The sequence below is a fragment of the Atractosteus spatula genome, chromosome 12 (assembly GCF_055471065.1).
Source record: "Atractosteus spatula isolate fAtrSpa1 chromosome 12, fAtrSpa1.hap1, whole genome shotgun sequence".
NCBI lineage: Eukaryota > Metazoa > Chordata > Actinopteri > Semionotiformes > Lepisosteidae > Atractosteus > Atractosteus spatula.
The window spans coordinates 41,930,165-41,950,888 of NC_142717.1; the positions used below are offsets into that span (position 1 = coordinate 41,930,165).

Sequence of the window (20,724 nt, forward strand, 5' to 3'; positions counted from 1 at the left end):
CCGACTCGGGAAGCCTGCTCACCAAAATATAGCCGAAGCACATACCGCACGCCCAAGTGAATGATCTCAACTTTTAATTTTCATCTTTTCAGAAACGCAAATTCCTTACCTGCTGCCACCTTAAACTAAACCCCTCCTCGAGTTTTTTTTTGTCCTGGAGGCGTGAATCGCAAGCAGGCACCTTAGGAACGTCATCACCAGCGGTCCCTGTGTTTACGTGGTATTGAATATGGCGGCCGAGGCGAGCCAGTAACGAAGAGTCCTCTACACGTTTTTTGCACAGTGTATTTACTAGGCGATCCAGAAGAAGCCTTACATGCCAGTACGTGGTCAGTTCGTTAGACCGGCTCTGACCCTTTTAACTGACACTTTGTGTGAAGCCTTAATCTCCTCTCACTGGGCCCAGGAACAACCGTGATGGAAGACGAAGAGAGACAGAAGAAGCTGGAGGCCGGCAAAGCGAAGGTATGACATCTGAGGGAATGCGCTATTGTCAGGACAGTGTGCTCGGAAATGATTTCGTGTCGTTAGGCCGGCTAGTTTTTTTTTCAGTTGTAACACTCTGCAGTGTTAGCGGCAGTAATTTAGTAACTATTTCATTGATCTACTGTAGCTGCAGCTCAGGCCCCGTATTGCTGCAGTGTATCTATCAGCTGTTGTCCTTAACACTGCAGCCCCGACTGACAGCTTCACTTTTGCCTTGGTTGTCTTTGTTGTAGTGAAGCTTTGAAAAGTGGCGTGTAGTGTACGTACGCTTGCTGTCGGGGAAAACGCGGATTGTGTGTCGGACTGATCATGACGTGACTGGACTGTCTTGGATGGGTTTTTTTTTTTAAAAAAAAGACAATCCCGAGATTCCTGCTGAACAAGATTTGTGAGAAGCATGCCTTCACATCATGTAACTTGTCATCGCTGTAAGATACGGCACTGAATGGCTCTACTTCACGTTGGTTACTGCGTTTCTTCAATCAGCAGGATTCAGTGAGTCAGGACATTATAATTAAGACAAAGCGCTTAGGTTTTCACTGTTTTTTATAACGCTCATTTATATTTTTCAATAACTAAATATGTTGAACTATCAATGATTAAATAGTGTAATAATGTATATCGGCACTGTTGATGTTACTGTTCGTTTTATTTCTATACTGTATGTACAGCAGGCTGTAATACGAGTTGCTGCACCCGAAACACACTGTAGCTGAAATCTTGTTATTAAATGAAATAAGCAAAACGTTCCATAAATCTGAAGTCTGCACAGGTTAGAATATATCCTAATATACAGTATAGGCCCATTTTATTAACAGTGCTCTTGAAAAGGCCGGGGTTTCATGTAACAGTGATATGTTTCTGCCCAAGTTCATATGAGTGTGTGAGAGTGATTACAAAGATACAGCAGTTTAAAAATAGACCAGACCCTTATCCTGTGGCACCTAAAAATACAGTATGAGCAGGGCAGAAGAGTGCAAGTGTTACTTAGGCTCATTCTGGTCATATTATCTCTTCAATGGGATCACTTTTAGTTTCTGTGGGAATGGCCTTTGCAAACTCATAATTGTTGTTTCCTTTACAATTTTGTCTGACGAATGAGAATACAGTAGGTTTTAGGTCCTCCCCCTAAATTTATTCCCTTTGTAGTCAAGGTTCTTATCAGTAGTAGGAGAATAACATTTTCACTCATTTATTAAAAGCCTCACCCAGATGCACTCTGTTCACCTTGTAAGATGAAATTCAGTGTGAAATCATTTGATATGTGGTGTATCCGAGAGCCTAAATCCTTGTGAAAACCAATTTGCTTCTCCCGATGTTGTGTTAGTGAGTCGCTGACTAGTGCTAGGAAAATCTGATTTTTATTTATGCGGCAGACACTTTAATCTGAAGTGATTGATATTTCTGCCCATTTGTAAGGCTGGTTATTTTACTGGAACAAGTGTCTTGGTCAGGGGTCCAACAGCAGTGTCTCGCCAGGAATTTGAACCCACAACCTTCCAGTTATGCTGAGCTCTGCCCCGCAGTGAAACAGCCGTGCATCAGCAGGGGAACATCCTTCTGCTAGGTTTACAGTGTTAATGTTTCCAGAGTGTCACTGGACTTTATCGGTGATTTTGCTATATGCCGTTAGTTCCCAGCTAACGCATAGGGTTGTTAATACTTTAGTGCTATGTAAGCAGCTTTTCTTTTAGGCTAGACAATTTGGGAATCTTTTGGAAACATGTACTGTTCAGGACAAAAGATATTGCTGATAATTCGGGTTTATTATTAAAACCAAAAGCCTTTTTGGGTAGTACTTTGAAGTTCAGGAAGTGATTATATACAGTAAATGACATTTTGGCTTCCTGACATAGTGCCTACTGTATACCCAAAATCGTGTACTGTATAACTAGAGCATCTCCCTAAGACCCCACTGTTCCCCTCCCTTAAGCAAGTAAAACCAATTGCAGATGTATTTGTATGTGTATGTATGTAGTTTAAGGTATTATAAAAACAGTAATACAGCCAATACATTACTGTACAGTATACAAAATAGATCAAATAAAATTTAATAATTAAATGCAGGGAACATAGCGGACAAAAAGTCTTCTGCCTCTCATTGCATGAATTGAAGCTTCATTCTTGCCGTACTTATGCCGCAAACGGGTCACCGTCATCCCACCCCTAAACATGTTCAAAATCTCGATTTGCTGGAGCCTCAGTAACTACTTGGCAAAGTGCGGCTCAGGTGTGTGCCACACCAGATTTGAATTTGCGAAATTCCCTGCATTATTTGATTTTCCATTCATTTTTTCATCTCCCACCACGTAAATACGAATTCGCGTAAAAATATTTAGCACTGGAGCTCAGCAGGTGTGAGTCTGGTCAGTACCTGGATGGGAGACCTCCTGGGAAAAACTAAGGTTGCTGCTGGAAGAGGTGTTAGTGGGGCCAGCAGGGGGCGCTCACCCTGCGGTCCATGTGGGTCCTAGTGCCCCAGTATAGTGACAGGGATACTATACTGTAAACAGGCGCCATCCTTTGGATGAGACATAAAATTGAGGTCCTGACTCTCTGTGGTCATTATAAATCCCAGGGCATTTCTCAAAAAGAGTAGGGGTGTAACCCTGGCATCCTGGCCAAATTTCTCAGTGGCCCTTACCCTTCATGGCCTCCTAATAATCCCCCTCTATGAATTGGCTTCATTACTCTGCTCTCCTCCCCACTGATAGCTGATGTGTGGTGAGCGTTCTGGCGCACTATGGCTGCCGTTGCATCATCCAGGTGGCTGCTGCACACTGGTGGTGGTGGAGGGGAGCCCCATTACCTGTAAAGCGCTTTGAGTAGAGTGTCCAGAAAAGAGCTATATAAGTGTAAGCAATTAATATTATAATTATAAAGTCCTGAATGGTTTTTCCAGGTTCCCAAAACCTTCAGGCAGGCCTAACTGATATATACAGTAAGCTTGTCTTGAACACAAGAGAGCCCTGTATGTTTCAGTGCGAAGTGGGCCATCCCATGTCTGTTTGGGAGAACAAGGGTATTCAGTGTTCAAGGCAGGCAACGGATTCATTCCACTCTCGGAGTTGTGGGCTCGATCTGCAGGTCTGAGCCTGAAGTGTGCTTGACTACCGACATCATCTCCTAAATGTTTGGTGTCTCTTAAAAAGAACGTTGTACAGTATGTGGTGTGGGTACATACTGTAGGCTCCATTTAAACTCAGGTGTGAGTCAACTAAGGTGCAGTGACTGGATTTGAATAAGTTGAACGCCACTGTAGGCCAAGAATTAGAGTGACCCTAAAGTTAGTTAACTGCTTTATGAAATGTTTTGGGCCTGCTGTAACTAAGCAGATCGAATTAAAGCTGCATGCTTTTGCAGAGAGTTTAGTAGCTGGACTGTCATTTAGTCAATAAGCCGAGCACATGGAACACAGTGATGTTAGTGTATGACTGGGTGTATTATTCACTACATGAGATTTTTTGCCACTCCCTTCCTTGTGAGATTAAGGCACGTACTGTATTCACTGCTCAGTGCTTTACAGGCAGAAGCAGATTCTTTCAACCAGGATGTCCTGGGTTTTCCATGAAGCCTTGCTCTTGTGTGCTAAGAAGAGAAAACATGCTGAAGAAAGTGAACCGTATTCTGTTCTGTATACAAAAGTAAATGCAGTAGAGCAGGAAAAGATCAGAGAGCTTGCGATTCAGTAAAAAATAAGAAATAAGTTATTAGGTTTCATTTCCCATGGAATATTGTTTTTAAAATGTTATAAAATTCAAATATGTATTTTATTTTTAATTTCAGTGTTCATATCTTAAACTACGTGAAAGATATATTGCCTAAAATAAAATTTCTCCACATTTTCCTTGAGTAGTTTTCAGAACTATGGCACAGCAATGTCTTTATACAGTACTTATTTTAATTTCTTATACTGTAAACGCGCCTATAAATTGTTACAATGATTTGGAAAACAGGCTGCTATGATTACATACTCATCAGTGTGTTATTTAGTATCATGCTGTTTACTGACAAATATAGGCAATTTTGCAAGCTGTTAAGCCCAACCTCACAGAAAAAAACCTTCAGATCTTTACAATTTCAGATACAGTGTAATGCATAGTGGTTTAGATTTGCATGATGTAAAATTACATCGCCCATGGCTTTTTATAACTGAATATTGAATATTGTACTCTACCTTTAATCAGTGATTATTAATTCAGTCATTCTGCAGGCAAATTGGTGTTTTTCCTGTGTGTGTGTCACTAGGTTTTAGGTCTTGTCTGCTTGCTAAGCAGTAGTGAAATTGTAAATTATTATTATCAAAGACAAAGTCTGTGTGGCTACAGTACATGCATTAGCAATGCAGATGAAGACCTTTTCGGTGGAGAGAGGCCCTGTACATCTACCAAATTGTGACTATCCATAGGATAAACGTGGGCGTCTTTTGTTTTTGATATCTTCAAAAAGAGAGTGTTCCCCTGTGGTGAGATGCTGAATCATCTATTGCATATGTATTCTATAAGTAGCCGCTGTGCATTCTGGGTTTGTTGCAGATTGTTAAAAGAGAGCTGCCTGCACAGCCGGTCAGCTTTAGATTTGGAAATAAAATGTTGCTCGCCTTGGTGAGCACAACCTTACAAAAAGTCACAAAAATGCAGTGAATTTCAGGAAAAAACCATAAACTAATATAGTGGTTGATAAAACAATATATAACAATACATAAAGACTCAATAATAGTAAAAAGGAACAGTGGCGTCATGTTTTCCAGCACCATCCAGTAAATCTCACATTTTTCTCAGAGCATAATAATGGCATTCTGTTGGTCTGTTGAGAAGTTGTATGAACCATATAATGGGCATTTTAAGGGTTCGATTGAATTACAAATGCAAATACGTAATGAATTTGTATTGAAGAAGGATGTCAGAAGGGTTTTTTACCTTCAACACAGCCTTAGTGGTTGTGGGAGTATGGAACAAGCTGCTCAGCCATGTTGTTGGAGATGATACACTGACCACCTTCAAAAAACCACTAAGCCTGAGATCATGAACTATTTTAAAAATGGCACTTAAGTACCTTGGTCTTTTAAATAAATTCCCAGACCATTAAGAAATAATAAACAGTGTAATCTAGCCTTTTCCACTTGTGATTTATACTCCTTATTTTATTGATTCATTTAATCATTCATAATCTTTGATATTGTTGTTTAATTCTTCAACTGTTGTATTAAATGAGATTTCTTTTAACAATTCTGTTGCAGTAACAGGATAAACAAGATAAGGGGGTAGTTCATGTAAATGATGTCAGTCGAGGTTTTACCTTTTTACAATAGGGTGCTTGGATGGTATGCTCTCAGACATAACAATGTGATTCCATATATATTTGCTTATTTTAAGGAACAGTTGCTATTGTAGCATCCATTGTCTTATCTGAACCCACGTTTGATCATACTGTTTAAGGCTGACCCTGAGTGAATCAGTTTACTGTTTTCCCTTGGAATTTCTTTTATCACTGACTGTGAGGTCATTAATCTTTCTGCACAAACAGGCCTTGGTCTTGCGGTACAGTTTGGGTAGCCTTGCCAGATTTTGTGAGGTAGTTTGTTCCATGTAGTTTAATGAGTCCTAACGTTGCACTGTTGGCAGAAGTTACTTTGGACATTCAGGAAACTTACAATTTCAGGATAATACAATGTCATCCATGCATTTTCTTTCTAAAGCGTCAGATATTTGTTTTTATAGCCCCTACTTATGATTATTTTATTAATAATGTAGGCCCTTGTGCCATACATTTTAACTTCTTTGCAAACTTATTCACTGCAGTGTGTTCATTCTGTTTCAAGTTTAATGTCTCCTTCTCTTTTTGGGGAACAAGTGTATTCTTTGTAATGTAAATCGTTACTTTTATGGTTGGGCAAAAATCTGTTTTGTAAGTTGTTCAGTCGTGAAGAACATTAATTTTTATCTGTTTAAAGTGTGAAAGGAGATAATTTCCATTAACCAATATCTAGACCATGTATGGTGAAAACGGAAAAGTGAGGTATTTTAAGTGAGAAGCCATTAAACCCATTTTGCATATTTTGTTGCAAGTAACTTGTTGATCTGAGGGTCTTATCCAGCCTTGAAGGATCCCAGGCCCTTTTGTGCATTGGCAGCTTATTCTTGACATGCACAAATCTTTGTATAAAGAATCTCATTTCCTTTTTCCAGTCCTAAAATATACATGCTTGGTGACTTCTTCACATTTAATCCTAAAGAAATTCCCTGGGGTGCCTTTGTCAGTAGGGCAGCACGGTGATGCTTTGGCGATCACTGCTGCCTCCCAGCACTGAGTCCCTTTGTTCAATTCCTGGAGTGCTGTGTGTGTGGAGTTTGTATATTCTCTCCATTTTCCACCGGGGACTCCAGTTTCCTCCCACAGTCCAAAGACAAGCTGTGTGTGTGTTTGTGTCTGTGTGTGCCGTGTGTTATACTGGCGTCCTGTCCAAGGTGTATCCTGCCTTGCGCCTGTTGCTTACCAATATCGGTTCGAGCTCTCCTGCAACCCTGGATTGCATAAAGCGGTTTGAATGGATGGATCAATGGACTTTGTCAGTATCTTGCACGATATTTAGAACTAAAACTGAAACTTGTTTTTAAGGCCTGCAATGTGTCTTCCATGTGGAGGTCTTTTCATGTCTCTTTTTAAAATCAAGAATTCATTTTGAGACCGTTCAAGAAATGCCACGACCTCAGTGACATACTGGAGTGCACCTGGTGGGTGGAGTGGAAGACAGCTGTTTAAGGTGTTTATTAAAAGTAAATCATCTAGTTTTTTAAAAAAGATGGTTAATCCCTTCTGCAGCTTGTCCTCGCCATAACTACTTTTTAAACAAAGTACAGTATGTACATTACCAGTCAAAAGTTTGAGTGCACCTGCTTGAAACCAGGTTATTCATGATTATCTGTGCTTAAAACTGTATAAACTCTATGAACACTTAATTATTTAATTACATGATATGTGTGCCTATAATCTTAAATGAACTGCATTGAAAATTTTAATTATTCATTTTCAATTAAATGAACACCCAAAGCAAGCAGATTTCAGTCTGAAGCCCAGGTTAGTTAAAAGTCAGAAATGTGTATAACATGGTGTTAGAAGTTTAGAATTATCTTTGTTAGATGTTCTCTCGGTTAACTTGCATGTTACCTCATTTACCTTTTGTCACCAATTATTGATAAACAGTTGAGGGTCCACGATTACTATAAAAATAGGGAGCATGGGCAAAAGTTTGTAATTCCTGAAGGAACATGGCAAAAATTACTCAGCAAGCAAGGAAAAAAGACAGTTTATAATTACTTTATAATGAAGGTCAATCTTTAAGACAAATTGCTAGAACTTTGCAAGTGTCAGTATCTGCTGTGGCCAAGACTATCAAATGATATGAAGAAATTGGCACTCATAAGGACCGAAAAAGGTCAGGCAGGCCAGAGGTGACCTCAGAATCAGAGAATACGTTCATTAGAGTCACAGGTCTGCAAAACCGGCAACTAACTGCCCCTGAAATACAAGCTGAGCTCAATGCAACTAGAAGTACAAATGCTTCAACATCAACTGTTCAGAGGAGATAATTCATCAATTCATTACTTAAATAGTGTTATTTTATAGAATATTATGATTGATTGGAAATTGTATTTTGTAATATCCAAAACATGTAAATGTTTTCTTTAAGGCGGCACATTTTTACACAAAGAGTTGTGGGAGTCTGGAATCAGCTTTCCAACCATGTTGTTGAAGCAGGTACCTTTGCTTCTTCTTGGGAAAGGCTGAATGAGACACTCAGATCAATTAGCAACTAGTAATCAAATTAGCTGGCTGGGCCAGAGACCCTCCTCTTGTTTCTCTGGCTGTTTTCTTGTGTTCAGACAGTTACTAGGGTTTATATCATGAAAAAAACACTTAATTTTTTAATTTATAAATGGTATTGGTAGTATTGATAAATACAAGAAATATTTTTGAAAGCGGTAAGGTTTTGCTGTATAATGTACAGTCTATACAGTAGTTGAAACAGGACTGAACCGTGTTGTAAATCTTTGTCAAAGTGTTGTGGGAATAAGATAAGTGTGTATTACATGTGAGAACATTTTGTTTTTCTCTCTTTTTTATTTTTTAAAGGAGAATAGTTATTTTGAGAAACTGAGTAAAAAATAATATAATATTTAATGAGATAAGTCAGTTACAATAGTCAGGCAAATGATATAGATTTGTACAGTATCATATGTACTGTAGGTATATAATCTCTTATTACCAATTCATAGTCCAATTCATTTTTTAGACATTTGAATCAGATACAATTATTGCATTTCTTCATTTAACGAACACTGTTTTATCAGGCATGGAAACGCATAAGAGATGTATAAAAATAAAAAAAATATGCCTATATGTGAATCAGTGTATAATTCTTAGGTACTGGTATCGATGGTATTGCTTTAAGATGTTCAGGTCTGTAATGGTGCTGGATTCAGAAAAATTCTGGTTTACTCACCTTGTAAAATTTGTTTTGGCATAAGCCTATTTCTGAGCTCATCTTTTCAGAACACAGTATATTTTTTTCTCATTTTTTCCTTACATCCATTTAAATATCATATTTTCTGAGCACAGAAAAAATAAGTCTAACAGTTTGCATCAGAACATGAGAAAGTAACAAAACCCTCAAAGAGAATATGTTTTAGGTAATGTGTATAACCTAGAAAGTATTCAAATCAAACACTGTGAGGTCCAAGGAGAATTCATACATTTCTTTGTGCTTCACTGGCTGGTAAGTTGAAGACTTGAAAATATGTTTTAAAGACTCATAAGACTTGTGCTCTTCTCTTAGTGACTTAAAACTAGATGCCTTCAGGACAGATTTCCATTCCGTATTGCTGATATCCACTGCCAGAGAATTATTTTGGTGCACATACATTTTACTATAGCAGATACCACACATCCGAGCTGGCAGTGATCTTTGTTTGTACTGAAACGCCAACAGTTGCTTTCTCGCTGATCGCTTGAGCAGCTGTGAAGTTAACACTTGGTCCTGGGAATGTAAAGTTGGCTTTGCCTATCATTTTTTTTTCAAAGTGTTGACAAACACTGCTAGTGCTGGTACTAAACAATCCCCAGAAGTAAATGTCGGGTCATTCTGTGTTAAATCGACCAGACGTTTTTGAAAATGTCACTATACACATCGAATTTGGATGAAGTTTTGCACTACCTTATTAGAAACAATTTTATGGAACAGTCTGAAATTTGAGTGGCGAACTCCTACTACGTCCTGTTATAAGGCTGGATATCCCAGTGTTTCCCAACTCTGGACTGGTCTGGACAGGATATCTGATCTCTGGATAGGTCTGGAATGTAGTTTTCCATGTCTCTTTAAATCATCAACAGCTGAAGGCTATGGAAATATGGATAGGTTGGTGTAGTTAAGACTTAATTGGATCAGTTTAACCCTTGTCCTAGTTCAAGAGCTGTTTGTAGCTTGAGGAGACATAGAAATCCTGTGGGTACTGGACCCTGGGGACCAGAGTTAGGAGGAGTACTACACCTTTTCCAGTTCTGACAAACCACTCTCACCACTGGAAAAAGTTAATAACTATTGTAAAACCAATACAATTCAGCCAGTTAATACCTTAACTGGAAAAACATACAGTATGTCCTGAAAATACAAAATTAATTGTTTCTATATCTCAGGCATAAATATCCCCAAATGGAATTTTATCCCGAGATAGCTCAGTGTTTTGACTGCCTGGTGTGTAAATTGCTGCTTGAAACTATCTGGGCCTTACCGTATTTAACCCATCAGATACTGCCAAAATACATTTTTTGGTGAACCCCTAAGTCTCTGTTTAACCATGAAAACGTTTTGAAATTTTATTGATGTGATTCATAGCTTTTATGAGTTAAATTTGGTATTGCTGTGTCTTTTGATGACTGTGTCACACCTGTTAGCTTTGGTGACATTTATGTTGTTAAACTGAGAAGAAAATAACACCCTTTTTAATGGTTAGATGCTATACATGCTTCTTAAAATTTGTGCAACTACATATGTTAACTATTGATTTACAATCAATAACGATGTGGTCAAGATAATTGTCGAGTGAAGTATGAAAATAAAAATAAAAATACTGGGTACTTCAATACAAAATGTTTGAGCTGGCTGTGAAACCTCATTATATAAAAATGAATGATGAGTTACTTCAGGCAATGGAAGGCATTAAAAATAAAACATACTTTAAAATTACTTTCTCAAATATAAAAAATTAATGTTTAAGAATGCCGTACATAACGACATATAAATGGCTTTTTTTCCTCTCACTATTTTCCTCAGTAACATGATAAAGCTCGGTTCTCACAAAAACGGCTTGAAGGAAACGGCGTTTTTGCTTTGCCTAATAACAGATCTGGAATGTCACCATCACCTGAAGTGATTGAAGAATTCACCTTCACCGTTGTGTGGAAAGGTGGAATAATGGATTTCTGATGCTCTGGAATACTCTACTGTTGCAGATTTCTCCAAGCTTGTATTCCATGCTAAGGTGGGGTTTTCTTTCAGTGACAGGGAGCTATCATGTCTGGTTTACAGCATTTTATCCGATTACTACGGTATGCAAAATCTTTGAGGGAGCAAAATATATTCTTAACCTGCTTTTTGCATGTGACTAAATGTAGGACGGTTTAAAGCACTGAATGACAAATCACTCCACATCCTTGTTACTGTAGGTTGTGTAATAGTGAAGATTGCAAAGCTTCAAAATTCGATTTAGGAAACTAAGAAAGTGTTTTGCGAATTAATAGAGATTAAACCTGTGACGTCTTCACATACTATGGCAGTCATCAGTAGCATCAGTGGTGAGATCAACTGCAATTAAGTGCAGTTCCGTTTGTAATAGCTGCACTCACCTTATTAACAGTGGGAACTCTTTGCTAACATGGGATAGGTTAAGAGTGGCTAGCAGGTTTGCATTTTAAAATTATGCCTTATGTTAACACGTACGTGTTTTATGCCTTGATGGCTGTGCAATAATGATACATGTAATTGAACCCGATGTGCTGTACTGTATGTGTTTTTCTATGTAAAATCAAAAAGAATTGGCAAGCTGAAAAACGGACAGTTTCACACTCATGAATTAAATATACACTGACGTTTACTTCAGCAACTCCATTAGGGTTTCTTTTGGCAAAATTCACTCAAGGGAACATTTATGTTTAATGAAATGGGATTGATTCTGATTCTTTAGATCTATTTTTTGGTTGTGCAGTTGGATTTTTCTTTATTATTCCAATTACTTCTTGACATGGTTTCCATCCTCCATTCCAGTAGTACAAAGTAATAAATCTTGAAGTGTTATTAAAGTGCTTATGAACTTGCTGGCATGCGAGGCTGTGTTCACTATTATAGCTATGCTTTGAGTGCCTGGTAGGGACTTGTGAATTAATAGGTTTGTGTTGGAGACACCTGAGTCCACACGCAGACTTGAATAAAACAAAGTGTCATTTTTCGAGGCTGTAACCTTCATGTGGAAAGAGTATTGTCAGTAGTTCTGTAGAACCAGGTCCAGACATCTTTCTGTGGCTCAGACGTTTTTTGTGTTGTACATCTTTGTATTTGCACACACAATTAGTAAATGACATGAGGTAGTAACACTGAAGCAATAATGTCGAAATGCCCCATCCCTGTGCCTCAACAAAATGCTTTTTTTTTTCTTTTAATGCAATTTTTTTCCCTTCGAGAGAATCCTAGGTGCCTTAAATAATTGATGAGAACTTTTCTGGGACAAGGAAAATGTAGCTATGTGAGGTAATTGATAATCCTTGGTTTGGAGGACTGCCTAGTATAAGTACAGTATACTGTATGTACACATGCACGTACGTCTGTTTCCTCAGGACACCCTGAATAGCACAGTCCTTTAATATAAGAGTCCTCAGGAGGAACATGTTACAAATACAGAAGACGAGAATGACCGCCTTGCGGAGAAGGAATTTCCCTTTATGAAAATGAAGCATGGTCAGTCTAAGACAAGCTTTTTGGGACCAAAAATTCTTCATCTTGGATTAAAATGAACATCCTGGCAAAGTACCAAGTGCTGGTTGAGGTATAAAAGTCTGACACTTTTGTAATCAGTATTTCAGATGATTGGTTTTAAATTAATTTATATAAATGTACTGTACAACATACTTATGAAATATATTTTCTTAGTTAATTACATATTTCTTGTCTGTGAATGAACATCTTTATCTTATTCTACGCTTTTAGGTGCTTTCTACAACTAGTGAATACAACTAACAGCTTGTTATGGGAAAAATCAGTCCTGTTTATCAGCTGCAGGGTGTATACTTCACCTATATGAAAAGAAGAATTACTTACAGTGCCTTGCGAAAGTATTCGGCCCCCTTGAACTTTTCAACCTTTTGCCACATTTCAGGCTTCAAACATAAAGATATAAATTTTTTATTTTATGTGAAGAATCACCAACAAGTGGGACACAATTGTGAAGTGGAACGAAATCTATTGGATTTTTGAAACTTTTTTAACTAATAAAAAAATGAAAAGTGGGGCGTGCAAAATTATTCGGCCCCCTTGCGTTAATACTTTGTAGAGCCACCTTTTGCTGCGATTACAGCTGCAAGTCGCTTGGGGTATGTCTCTATCAGTTTTGCACATCGAGAGACTGAAATTCTTGCCCATTCTTCCTTGCAAAACAGCTCGAGCTCAGTGAGGTTGGATGGAGAACGTTTGTGAACAGCAGTTTTCAGCTCTTTCCACAGATTCTCGATTGGATTCAGGTCTGGACTTTGACTTGGCCATTCAAACACCTGGATACGTTTATTTGTGAACCATTCCTTTGTAGATTTTGCTGTATGTTTGGGATCATTGTCTTGTTGGAAGATAAATCTCCGTCCCAGTCTCAGGTCTTTTGCAGACTCCAACAGGTTTTCATCCAGAATGGTCCTGTATTTGGCTGCATCCATCTTCCCCTCAATTTTAACCATCTTCCCTGTCCCTGCTGAAGAAAAGCAGGCCCAAACCATGATGCTGCCACCACCATGTTTGACAGTGGGGATGGTGTGTTGAGGGTGATGAGCTGTGTTGCTTTTACGCCAAACATATCGTTTTGCATTGTGGCCAAAAAGTTCGATTTTGGTTTCATCTGACCAGAGCACCTTCTTCCACATGTTTGGGGTGTCTCCCAGGTGGCTTGTGGCAAACTTTAGACGAGACTTTTTATGGATATCTTTGAGAAATGGCTTTCTTCTTGCCACTCTTCCATAAAGGCCAGATTTGTGCAGTGTAAGACTGATTGTTGTCCTATGGACAGACTCTCCCACCTCAGCTGTAGTTCTCTGCAGTTCATCCAGAGTGATCATGGGCCTCTTGGCTGCATCTCTGATCAGTCTTCTCCTTGTCTGAGCTGAAAGTTTAGAGGGACGGCCAGGTCTTGGTAGATTTGCAGTGGTCTGATACTCCTTCCATTTCAAGATGATCGCTTGCACAGTGCTCCTTGGGATGTTTGAAGCTTGGGAAATCTTTTTGTATCCAAATCCGGCTTTAAACTTCTCCACAACAGTATTACGGACCTGCCTGGTGTGTTCCTTGGTCTTCATGATGCTCTCTGCGCTTTCAACAGAACCTTGAGACTATCACAGAGCAGGTGCATTTATACAGAGACTTGATTACACACAGGTGGATTCTATTTATCACCATCAGTCATTTAGGACAACATTGGATCATTCAGAGATCCTCGCTGAACTTCAGGTGTGAATTTGCTGCACTGAAAGTAAAGGGGCCGAATAATTTTGCACGCCCCACTTTTCATTTTTTTATTAGTTAAAAAAGTTTCAAAAATCCAATAGATTTCGTTCCACTTCACTATTGTGTCCCACTTGTTGGTGATTCTTCACATAAAATAAAAAATTTATATCTTTATGTTTGAAGCCTGAAATGTGGCAAAAGGTTGAAAAGTTCAAGGGGGCCGAATACTTTCGCAAGGCACTGTAGCTTCAGAACATAGCACAAATAGTGTTTCATGATGAAAATCATCATAATCATTGCAGTGGGAGCCACTAAAATTGTGTTGGTGATTACAGGGACTGTTCTCTTTCTTTTCTAATACTCAGTGTGCAGATGCAGACTGCAGTTTCTTACGGGAACTAGACAGTCTTTCCCTCCACGGAGTAGCAGTATAATATAGCACTGATTGAAAGATTTGTCTGCAAGTGTAATTGTGTTCTTGGTCTAGCCACCTCCTGTCTGTAATGATTCTTCCCCAGGGTCGCTGTCTTGGCCAGTGTTCTTCAGCAGCACGAATGCTGGAGGCTTTCATATCTGTCTCCATTATTGTGTGTGCTCTGTACCAATAGGATCTGCGCTTTCATTCGGCATTCAAAGTGTCCGATATTCCTTGAACTACAGTAGGTAACTTAAGTAGATTCTACAGCGATGAAATCCCAAATAGTGTGATTAATGGCATCTGTACAACCATAACAGTGATAAGAAGATGATTTTACACTGCAGAGAGCACACGCCCATAGCAGTATAAATGTGAATTTGATCAAGTGGAGAGCTCTGTCAGTGTGCGTTGGCTGCAAAGGAACCAGTAAAGGTTAATTTCACTGTGAAAAGTAACGAGAAGAAGCATCATTGGCTCATTATTTGCTGATGAGTCTTTTTAAGGTTTTTCCCTTTTTTACTTTTTATATTTGTTCCTAAATATGAATTTGGTTTTATCGCAGCGTTCATCGCCAGTTGCCTTTTTGAATGTTTAAAGGTTTAGATCCATGCTACTGTATGCGAGATACCGTGTATTGTGGCAAAACTGTGTCAGATTGTCCCTCCATTTAAAGCTGCTTACTGTAGTCTTGTCTATACCAGAGGAGAAGATCCCAGCTCTGATCAGGCAGAGTTTCTTAAGCAGCTCAGTGTGTCACGATTAGGAAAAGTGTGGGGCTGATTCCAGCCTACGTGATCAAATTCAATTAAATGGATGTTGAAAAAGTGGCAAAGATGCTTAAAAGCCTAAACACTTTCATTAACGTTTACACCCAAAGGTCAGACAGTGTTTTTCCAACAAAGAGCTGGATTTATCTTGTTTTTTTGTTGATCCTTATGACAAGGGTAATGCAAAACAATCACGCAGGATGTACTGATCTGGTGAATTTTCCTTCTAGAAAGATGTAGACGTAACAACATTTTTACAAAGGATAATCGTTCTGTCATCAGTAATAAGGAAAAGACATTATTTGTGTTTTAGAATCTGGGAGTATTTTTACTTATGTTCACAGTTTATCTTAGAGTATTGGAACAAGTATTGTAGACCTGACAAGAAGATATTTGTGGTATATTAAGCTAGTAGGGTGTTTTTACAAATATGGTGAGGAATTCAGACAAGTTCAATACAGTATGTTGCTGTGCACTACAGTAAGTGGATGTTTCTAAACCTTAAACTTTTAAAATTTAATCCTTTTAGTGGTGTTTAAGAGATTAGTGCTCATCACAAGAGAAGGGAGAAATGAAGGCAGCCACAGTGAGGGTCTTATTTGTTGGAGACGATACTAGATTACAATGTTTCGTATCAATTTTGCTAAATTATGCAGCATAACGGTAGGTGTTAAATAAACTGACCTTAGCTTCTGATTCTAATTTGAATTTTCTATAAAAGCTGCTCTTACAGTTTTTATAGTTACATTTAGTACAGTCTTCTTAACATGCTTTGTAGTTTTTAATTTTAGGTTATGGTTAAGGACATTTAAATAACAATGTGTTAAAAATCTAATGTCGGTTAGCAGCAATCAAAAACTATATCAGTCTTTCTGAAATGTGTTTTGTAGAAGTGCAGACGGATTTCAAGGCGGCAGCTGCAGTAGCTCCTGAATCCATCTCCTGGCTTACAGGGCTTGAGGAAGTTTTCCTTTTGGGATGAGCGAGAAAAGGAAAATGCGTGTCTTTTGAAGAAGCAGGCGCTGCAGTCTGCAGTCTCCCCCGCGCGTTGCGTGAGGCTGACGCACCTGTGTGTTTTGCAGCTGGCCGAATACAGGCAGAGGAAGGCGCAGGCGGACGGGCAGAAGAAACCGAAGAAGAAGAAGAAGAGACCGGCCGGGGCGAAGGACGACGAGCAGTCCCGGGGTGAGGAGCGCGGAGAAGCGGGCGCTCACTCGGCTGACCCGACAGTATCCCGCAGCCTGCGGAGCGGAGACACCATCCGGCAGGACCAGACCTACACCATAGAGGTATGCTGCGCCCTTCCGCCCTCGCCACGAGGTGTCGTCGCAGGGTCTCCCTGGTTTCGCTTACTGCGCCCGCTTCTACAAACACACAAAGTTGTTTCCTTTGTATTTTTCTCTAGTTGTGTTTAAGACTGACTCTCTCGTTCTAAGCCTCTAACCTTTCTCTGGTTCATGCTTAAATGTTGATGAGCTCAGGAGTAACTTATAAACATTCACTAGAAACATAAAATCCTGTCTCTGAAATGAAAGAGAATTTTATATCATATTTTTGCTCTGAGTATAAAAATGCTTTGTATGTGACAACTAATTTATCCTGATACTTCACTATTATGATAGTTTATTTGTTGATAATTCTAATGTGTTTTCATAATCGTGAACATTTACAGTACATAGGCATTATTTGTGTTTTGATTGAACATCATTACAGACAGTGGCATGCATGCCTATGAATGCATTTTTTTACTTTTTAAAATGTCCCCTGTCCATTTTCTTAAACCAGGTTGCCTTTTTTTGTTCAGTGGCTGGAGTGAAATGAACATGCTGCTGTCTTAGACCCTAGAATGTTTTCAGTAGCACATATTTTGTAAGTCTATAGTTGGCATGGAAGTGCAAGCTTTAAAATGAAACCTTGATTAGTACATTAGTGGACAGAAGAACTGATAAACAAACTCCTTTAATTTTTCTTCTCTGAAATAGTATTGTTCTGAATCTTCATTATTTATACCACTTCACTCTCTAAAAAGGGTCAATTGTACAAAATCACATGAAAATTTTTTTTTAGATTTCCAAAAGAATAAAAAAAAAAGTTAAAAGTCATTTTTGTGCTACAGTACATACAGTACATAGACTACTGTGCAGATGTCTTAGCCATTACATTCTTAGGTTGTTTTCCATTATTATTTTCTTCTTTGTGCAGAAATACAATTCTGTAGTAGTTTTCTAGTGAAATGTGAGCTATTTAGTTTTATGATAACATAATCTTGATCTGTATTTTGTAGTGTTGTACAAAACCAAGTTAAACTTTATGAATGTGAATATTGGAAAAAATAATGATAATTACAAGGAACACCTGACAAGTTAATTAAATTTGGTTGGTAATTGTGGAGGATTACATACCACAGCACTTTAGAGAGGAGCAGTAAATATTGTTTACTCTGAGTTATTGTGATCAATGTGAATTAGATATTACTAAATAACAGATTGGGTTGTTCTTAGGCTGAATTATTAACAAAGTTATTATAAAGCTGGAAAAGATTAATACAGAATTTCATTCAATTGATGATTATAAAGTATTATAACACTTGATTTTGTCATATCTTTATATATTAGTCGAGTGGATGGATTGCATAGATTTGCCTATGTTGTAGTTATAGCTATTAAATTTATAAATCATGCAGTTATGTAAAAGTGTGGAGTCTTGTATTAAGAGTAGTAATTATTGAAAGTATTAAATGTTTTTTAACCATGCCCATTTTGTTTGCTTTAATTGCCTCTGCAGTATATGGGGTTGTGAATTAGTGCATTGTGTATTGTGTGCCTGAAAACTAAACTAAGCAAACAGTACAGCTCTACTACTTAAACCTTGAAGTGCAGCATGTCATACAATGATGGCTGGCAGGACTGTTGGTGATTACGCTGAGATCCTCTTTGTGTGTATATAGCACATCACACCTGTCAGCCTTCTAATGCAGAAGATCTGCTTATAGAAATAAAAACCATGCTTGTATGGGCTTCTGGGCTGGCATGGGGTTGTGTTAATTATTAAATACGATTTACTTCCTTCATGACAGAACGTCTACTTTATAGGTAGTAATTGTGGATTGCAAGGGGGAACTATAGAGTGGTGGTCTCTTTCTCTCTCCACTATGTCAACAGTTTATCAAAATGCTACATTTTAGAACATAAGGTTGCAAAAGAGAGTTCAGTTGTTTGGTCTTCGCTAAGTGAAACAAACATTTTGTCCAGCGGTGGACTAAAGGTGCCTTGCTAAGGAGCCTGTTCCAAATATAGACACCCCTGTTCTCTATTCTAAATAAATTCCTTCTTAGTTACCAGTTGTGACCCTGTGTCCTTGTTTAGGTACTGAGCATAAAATAGTCCACTGGGTTAACTCCATCTATACCCCTTAAGATCTTATATAGTTGGATCACATCTGCTCTTAATCGCCTTTGTCTAGACCGAAGAGCATTAACTGTCTTTACCTGTTTTGTATTTGACAGTCCCCTGGGGTCAGGAATCAAACATGGAAAGATTTCATATGAGGACCTTCAGTTCTTCTCAAAGGTTTCTCAACACAGGAACTGCAGATAATAGCAAGAAAGCTTTATTTCTGGGTGGTGGCATATTTGCATTTTTCCATTACTAAAAAGTGCAAACACCCGACATTGTATTTTTGCATGAATTTCCTTTAAATTCATTTTACTCAAGTTTTCCTTAGTGAGCCAGAAATAAAACAATTTCAGGCTATTGAAATTTTTACATTTTAACAAGATGATATACTGTATTCATGTTTTAATTCAGTCGCTTATAGACAGTTTTGTATCATAACCATCTTGAACTTCTCTTAGAATATTTATGCACCCAGTCCAAATGTTTTGTGACTGTCCTGTTATTGCAAAAGTTTGAAAACAAGTAGGTAGTCTACTATGTTTTGTTTGAGTCTGGAGTCAGGCCTGATCCCTTTTTTTGTTGTTTAATTGTTGTTTAAAGCAGTGTAAAAGTTTATTGTGAGGTTTAATAGCCACAAAGAAGGTTATCCTTAAACTCTGTGTTGAGCTCATTAGAGCCACTTACTGTATCATTGCTGATTAATGATTGTGTTTAGAGATATAGTTCATCTTGAGTGGTCAGCTGCCAGATTAAATTGCAGTTCACCAACATTAGAAGAAGGTTTCTGCTCTCTAAGGATCTAGAATGCATTTTAAGTTAACTCCATTTTTAGTTTTACTTTATTCTTTTTCTGTGATTTCCTTATATACAGTAGAATGCCTTGTGTTTCTGTTGTTTTTCTTTTTTTATTGCTTTTCATCTCACAAACACACAACACCATAGTTTTGCTTCACACATGGTCATTTTGTGGAAGACGATATTGATGATGCTGCAATAGCTGATAACATAGCTTGGCAGGGGAATCATTACAATATCTTTCATGGACTATGTAAAATAACCTTCCCGCAAATACAGGTAGTTTGTTGATTGCAACCTTTATTATCATTAATATTAACGTCCTGAGAATTTACAAAGCACAGATGCTCAACTCGCTTTTACAACATCAAAGGTCTCGTCAAAACCCATTAAACAGGAAGGAACAAGTACAGTACTACCTAAAAATGAGCAAAACCCCTAATGAAAGATATGCGGTTGCCATTGGCTACTTTTGTAATTGTTTGAAGAAGATAAACAGGAATTAATACAAATACAGAATTCTAGAGGTACCGCCTTTTGTAATAGCTAGTTGATTTGCAGCATCAATTTCCACTTTTATATAGTCATTTTAATTAAAGAAACCAATTCAACCAAGATCATTTAATCTGTCATGCTAGCTTTTTTTCATGTACTATACAGTAAGTGCTAAGGTGACTGCAATACATATTATAGTAAATTAATGTAATTTTGTATTGTCGATTCTGATTTTGTTACTCAATGTAATTTCCACTGGGGATCAATATGGATTTCTGGCCTTTATCACCTTATCTATTGCCCGAAAACAGTCACAACAGGACTTGTCACCTACTTAGTGTTTTAAACAAGAACAGGTTCTTTGTAGCAACATCACTGCAGCCAGTTTTGCGTTAGTGGTGGTGTATCCCAAGATGTTTTGCAGCAACTAGCAATTGCACTTCATCAGCTTTGACATAAGTGATGCTTTGGTTGTGAACAAAATCACCGTTTCAGATAATTTAACAGAAATTCGGGTGTTGCCAGTACCATGTGAAGAAGGATCGACTTAAACTTGGTACAGTGTTTTGGCACATGTAGCTAAAGGAGGAGCTTAATCTTTTGCTCATTCAGTGC

At 38.1% G+C, this 20,724-nt stretch overlaps 1 protein-coding gene across 6 annotated transcripts in view; it reads left to right on the plus strand.

Annotated features, from left to right (window-relative positions):
- The first annotated feature begins 206 nt into the window (after positions 1 to 206).
- Positions 207 to 20,724, plus strand: part of akap9 (A-kinase anchoring protein 9) — an 84,307-nt gene continuing 63,789 nt past the window's right edge. For 5 of the 6 annotated variants that reach the window (XM_088928472.1, XM_088928474.1, XM_088928475.1 and 2 more), the window contains exons 1-2: positions 207 to 465; positions 16,507 to 16,713. In XM_088928472.1, coding sequence (XP_088784598.1) covers positions 418 to 465; positions 16,507 to 16,713 — 255 coding nt within the window. In that variant the 5' untranslated portion in view covers positions 207 to 417. The remainder of the gene's footprint in view (positions 466 to 16,506; positions 16,714 to 20,724) is intronic. The other variant, XM_088928478.1, reaches the window with a different exon arrangement.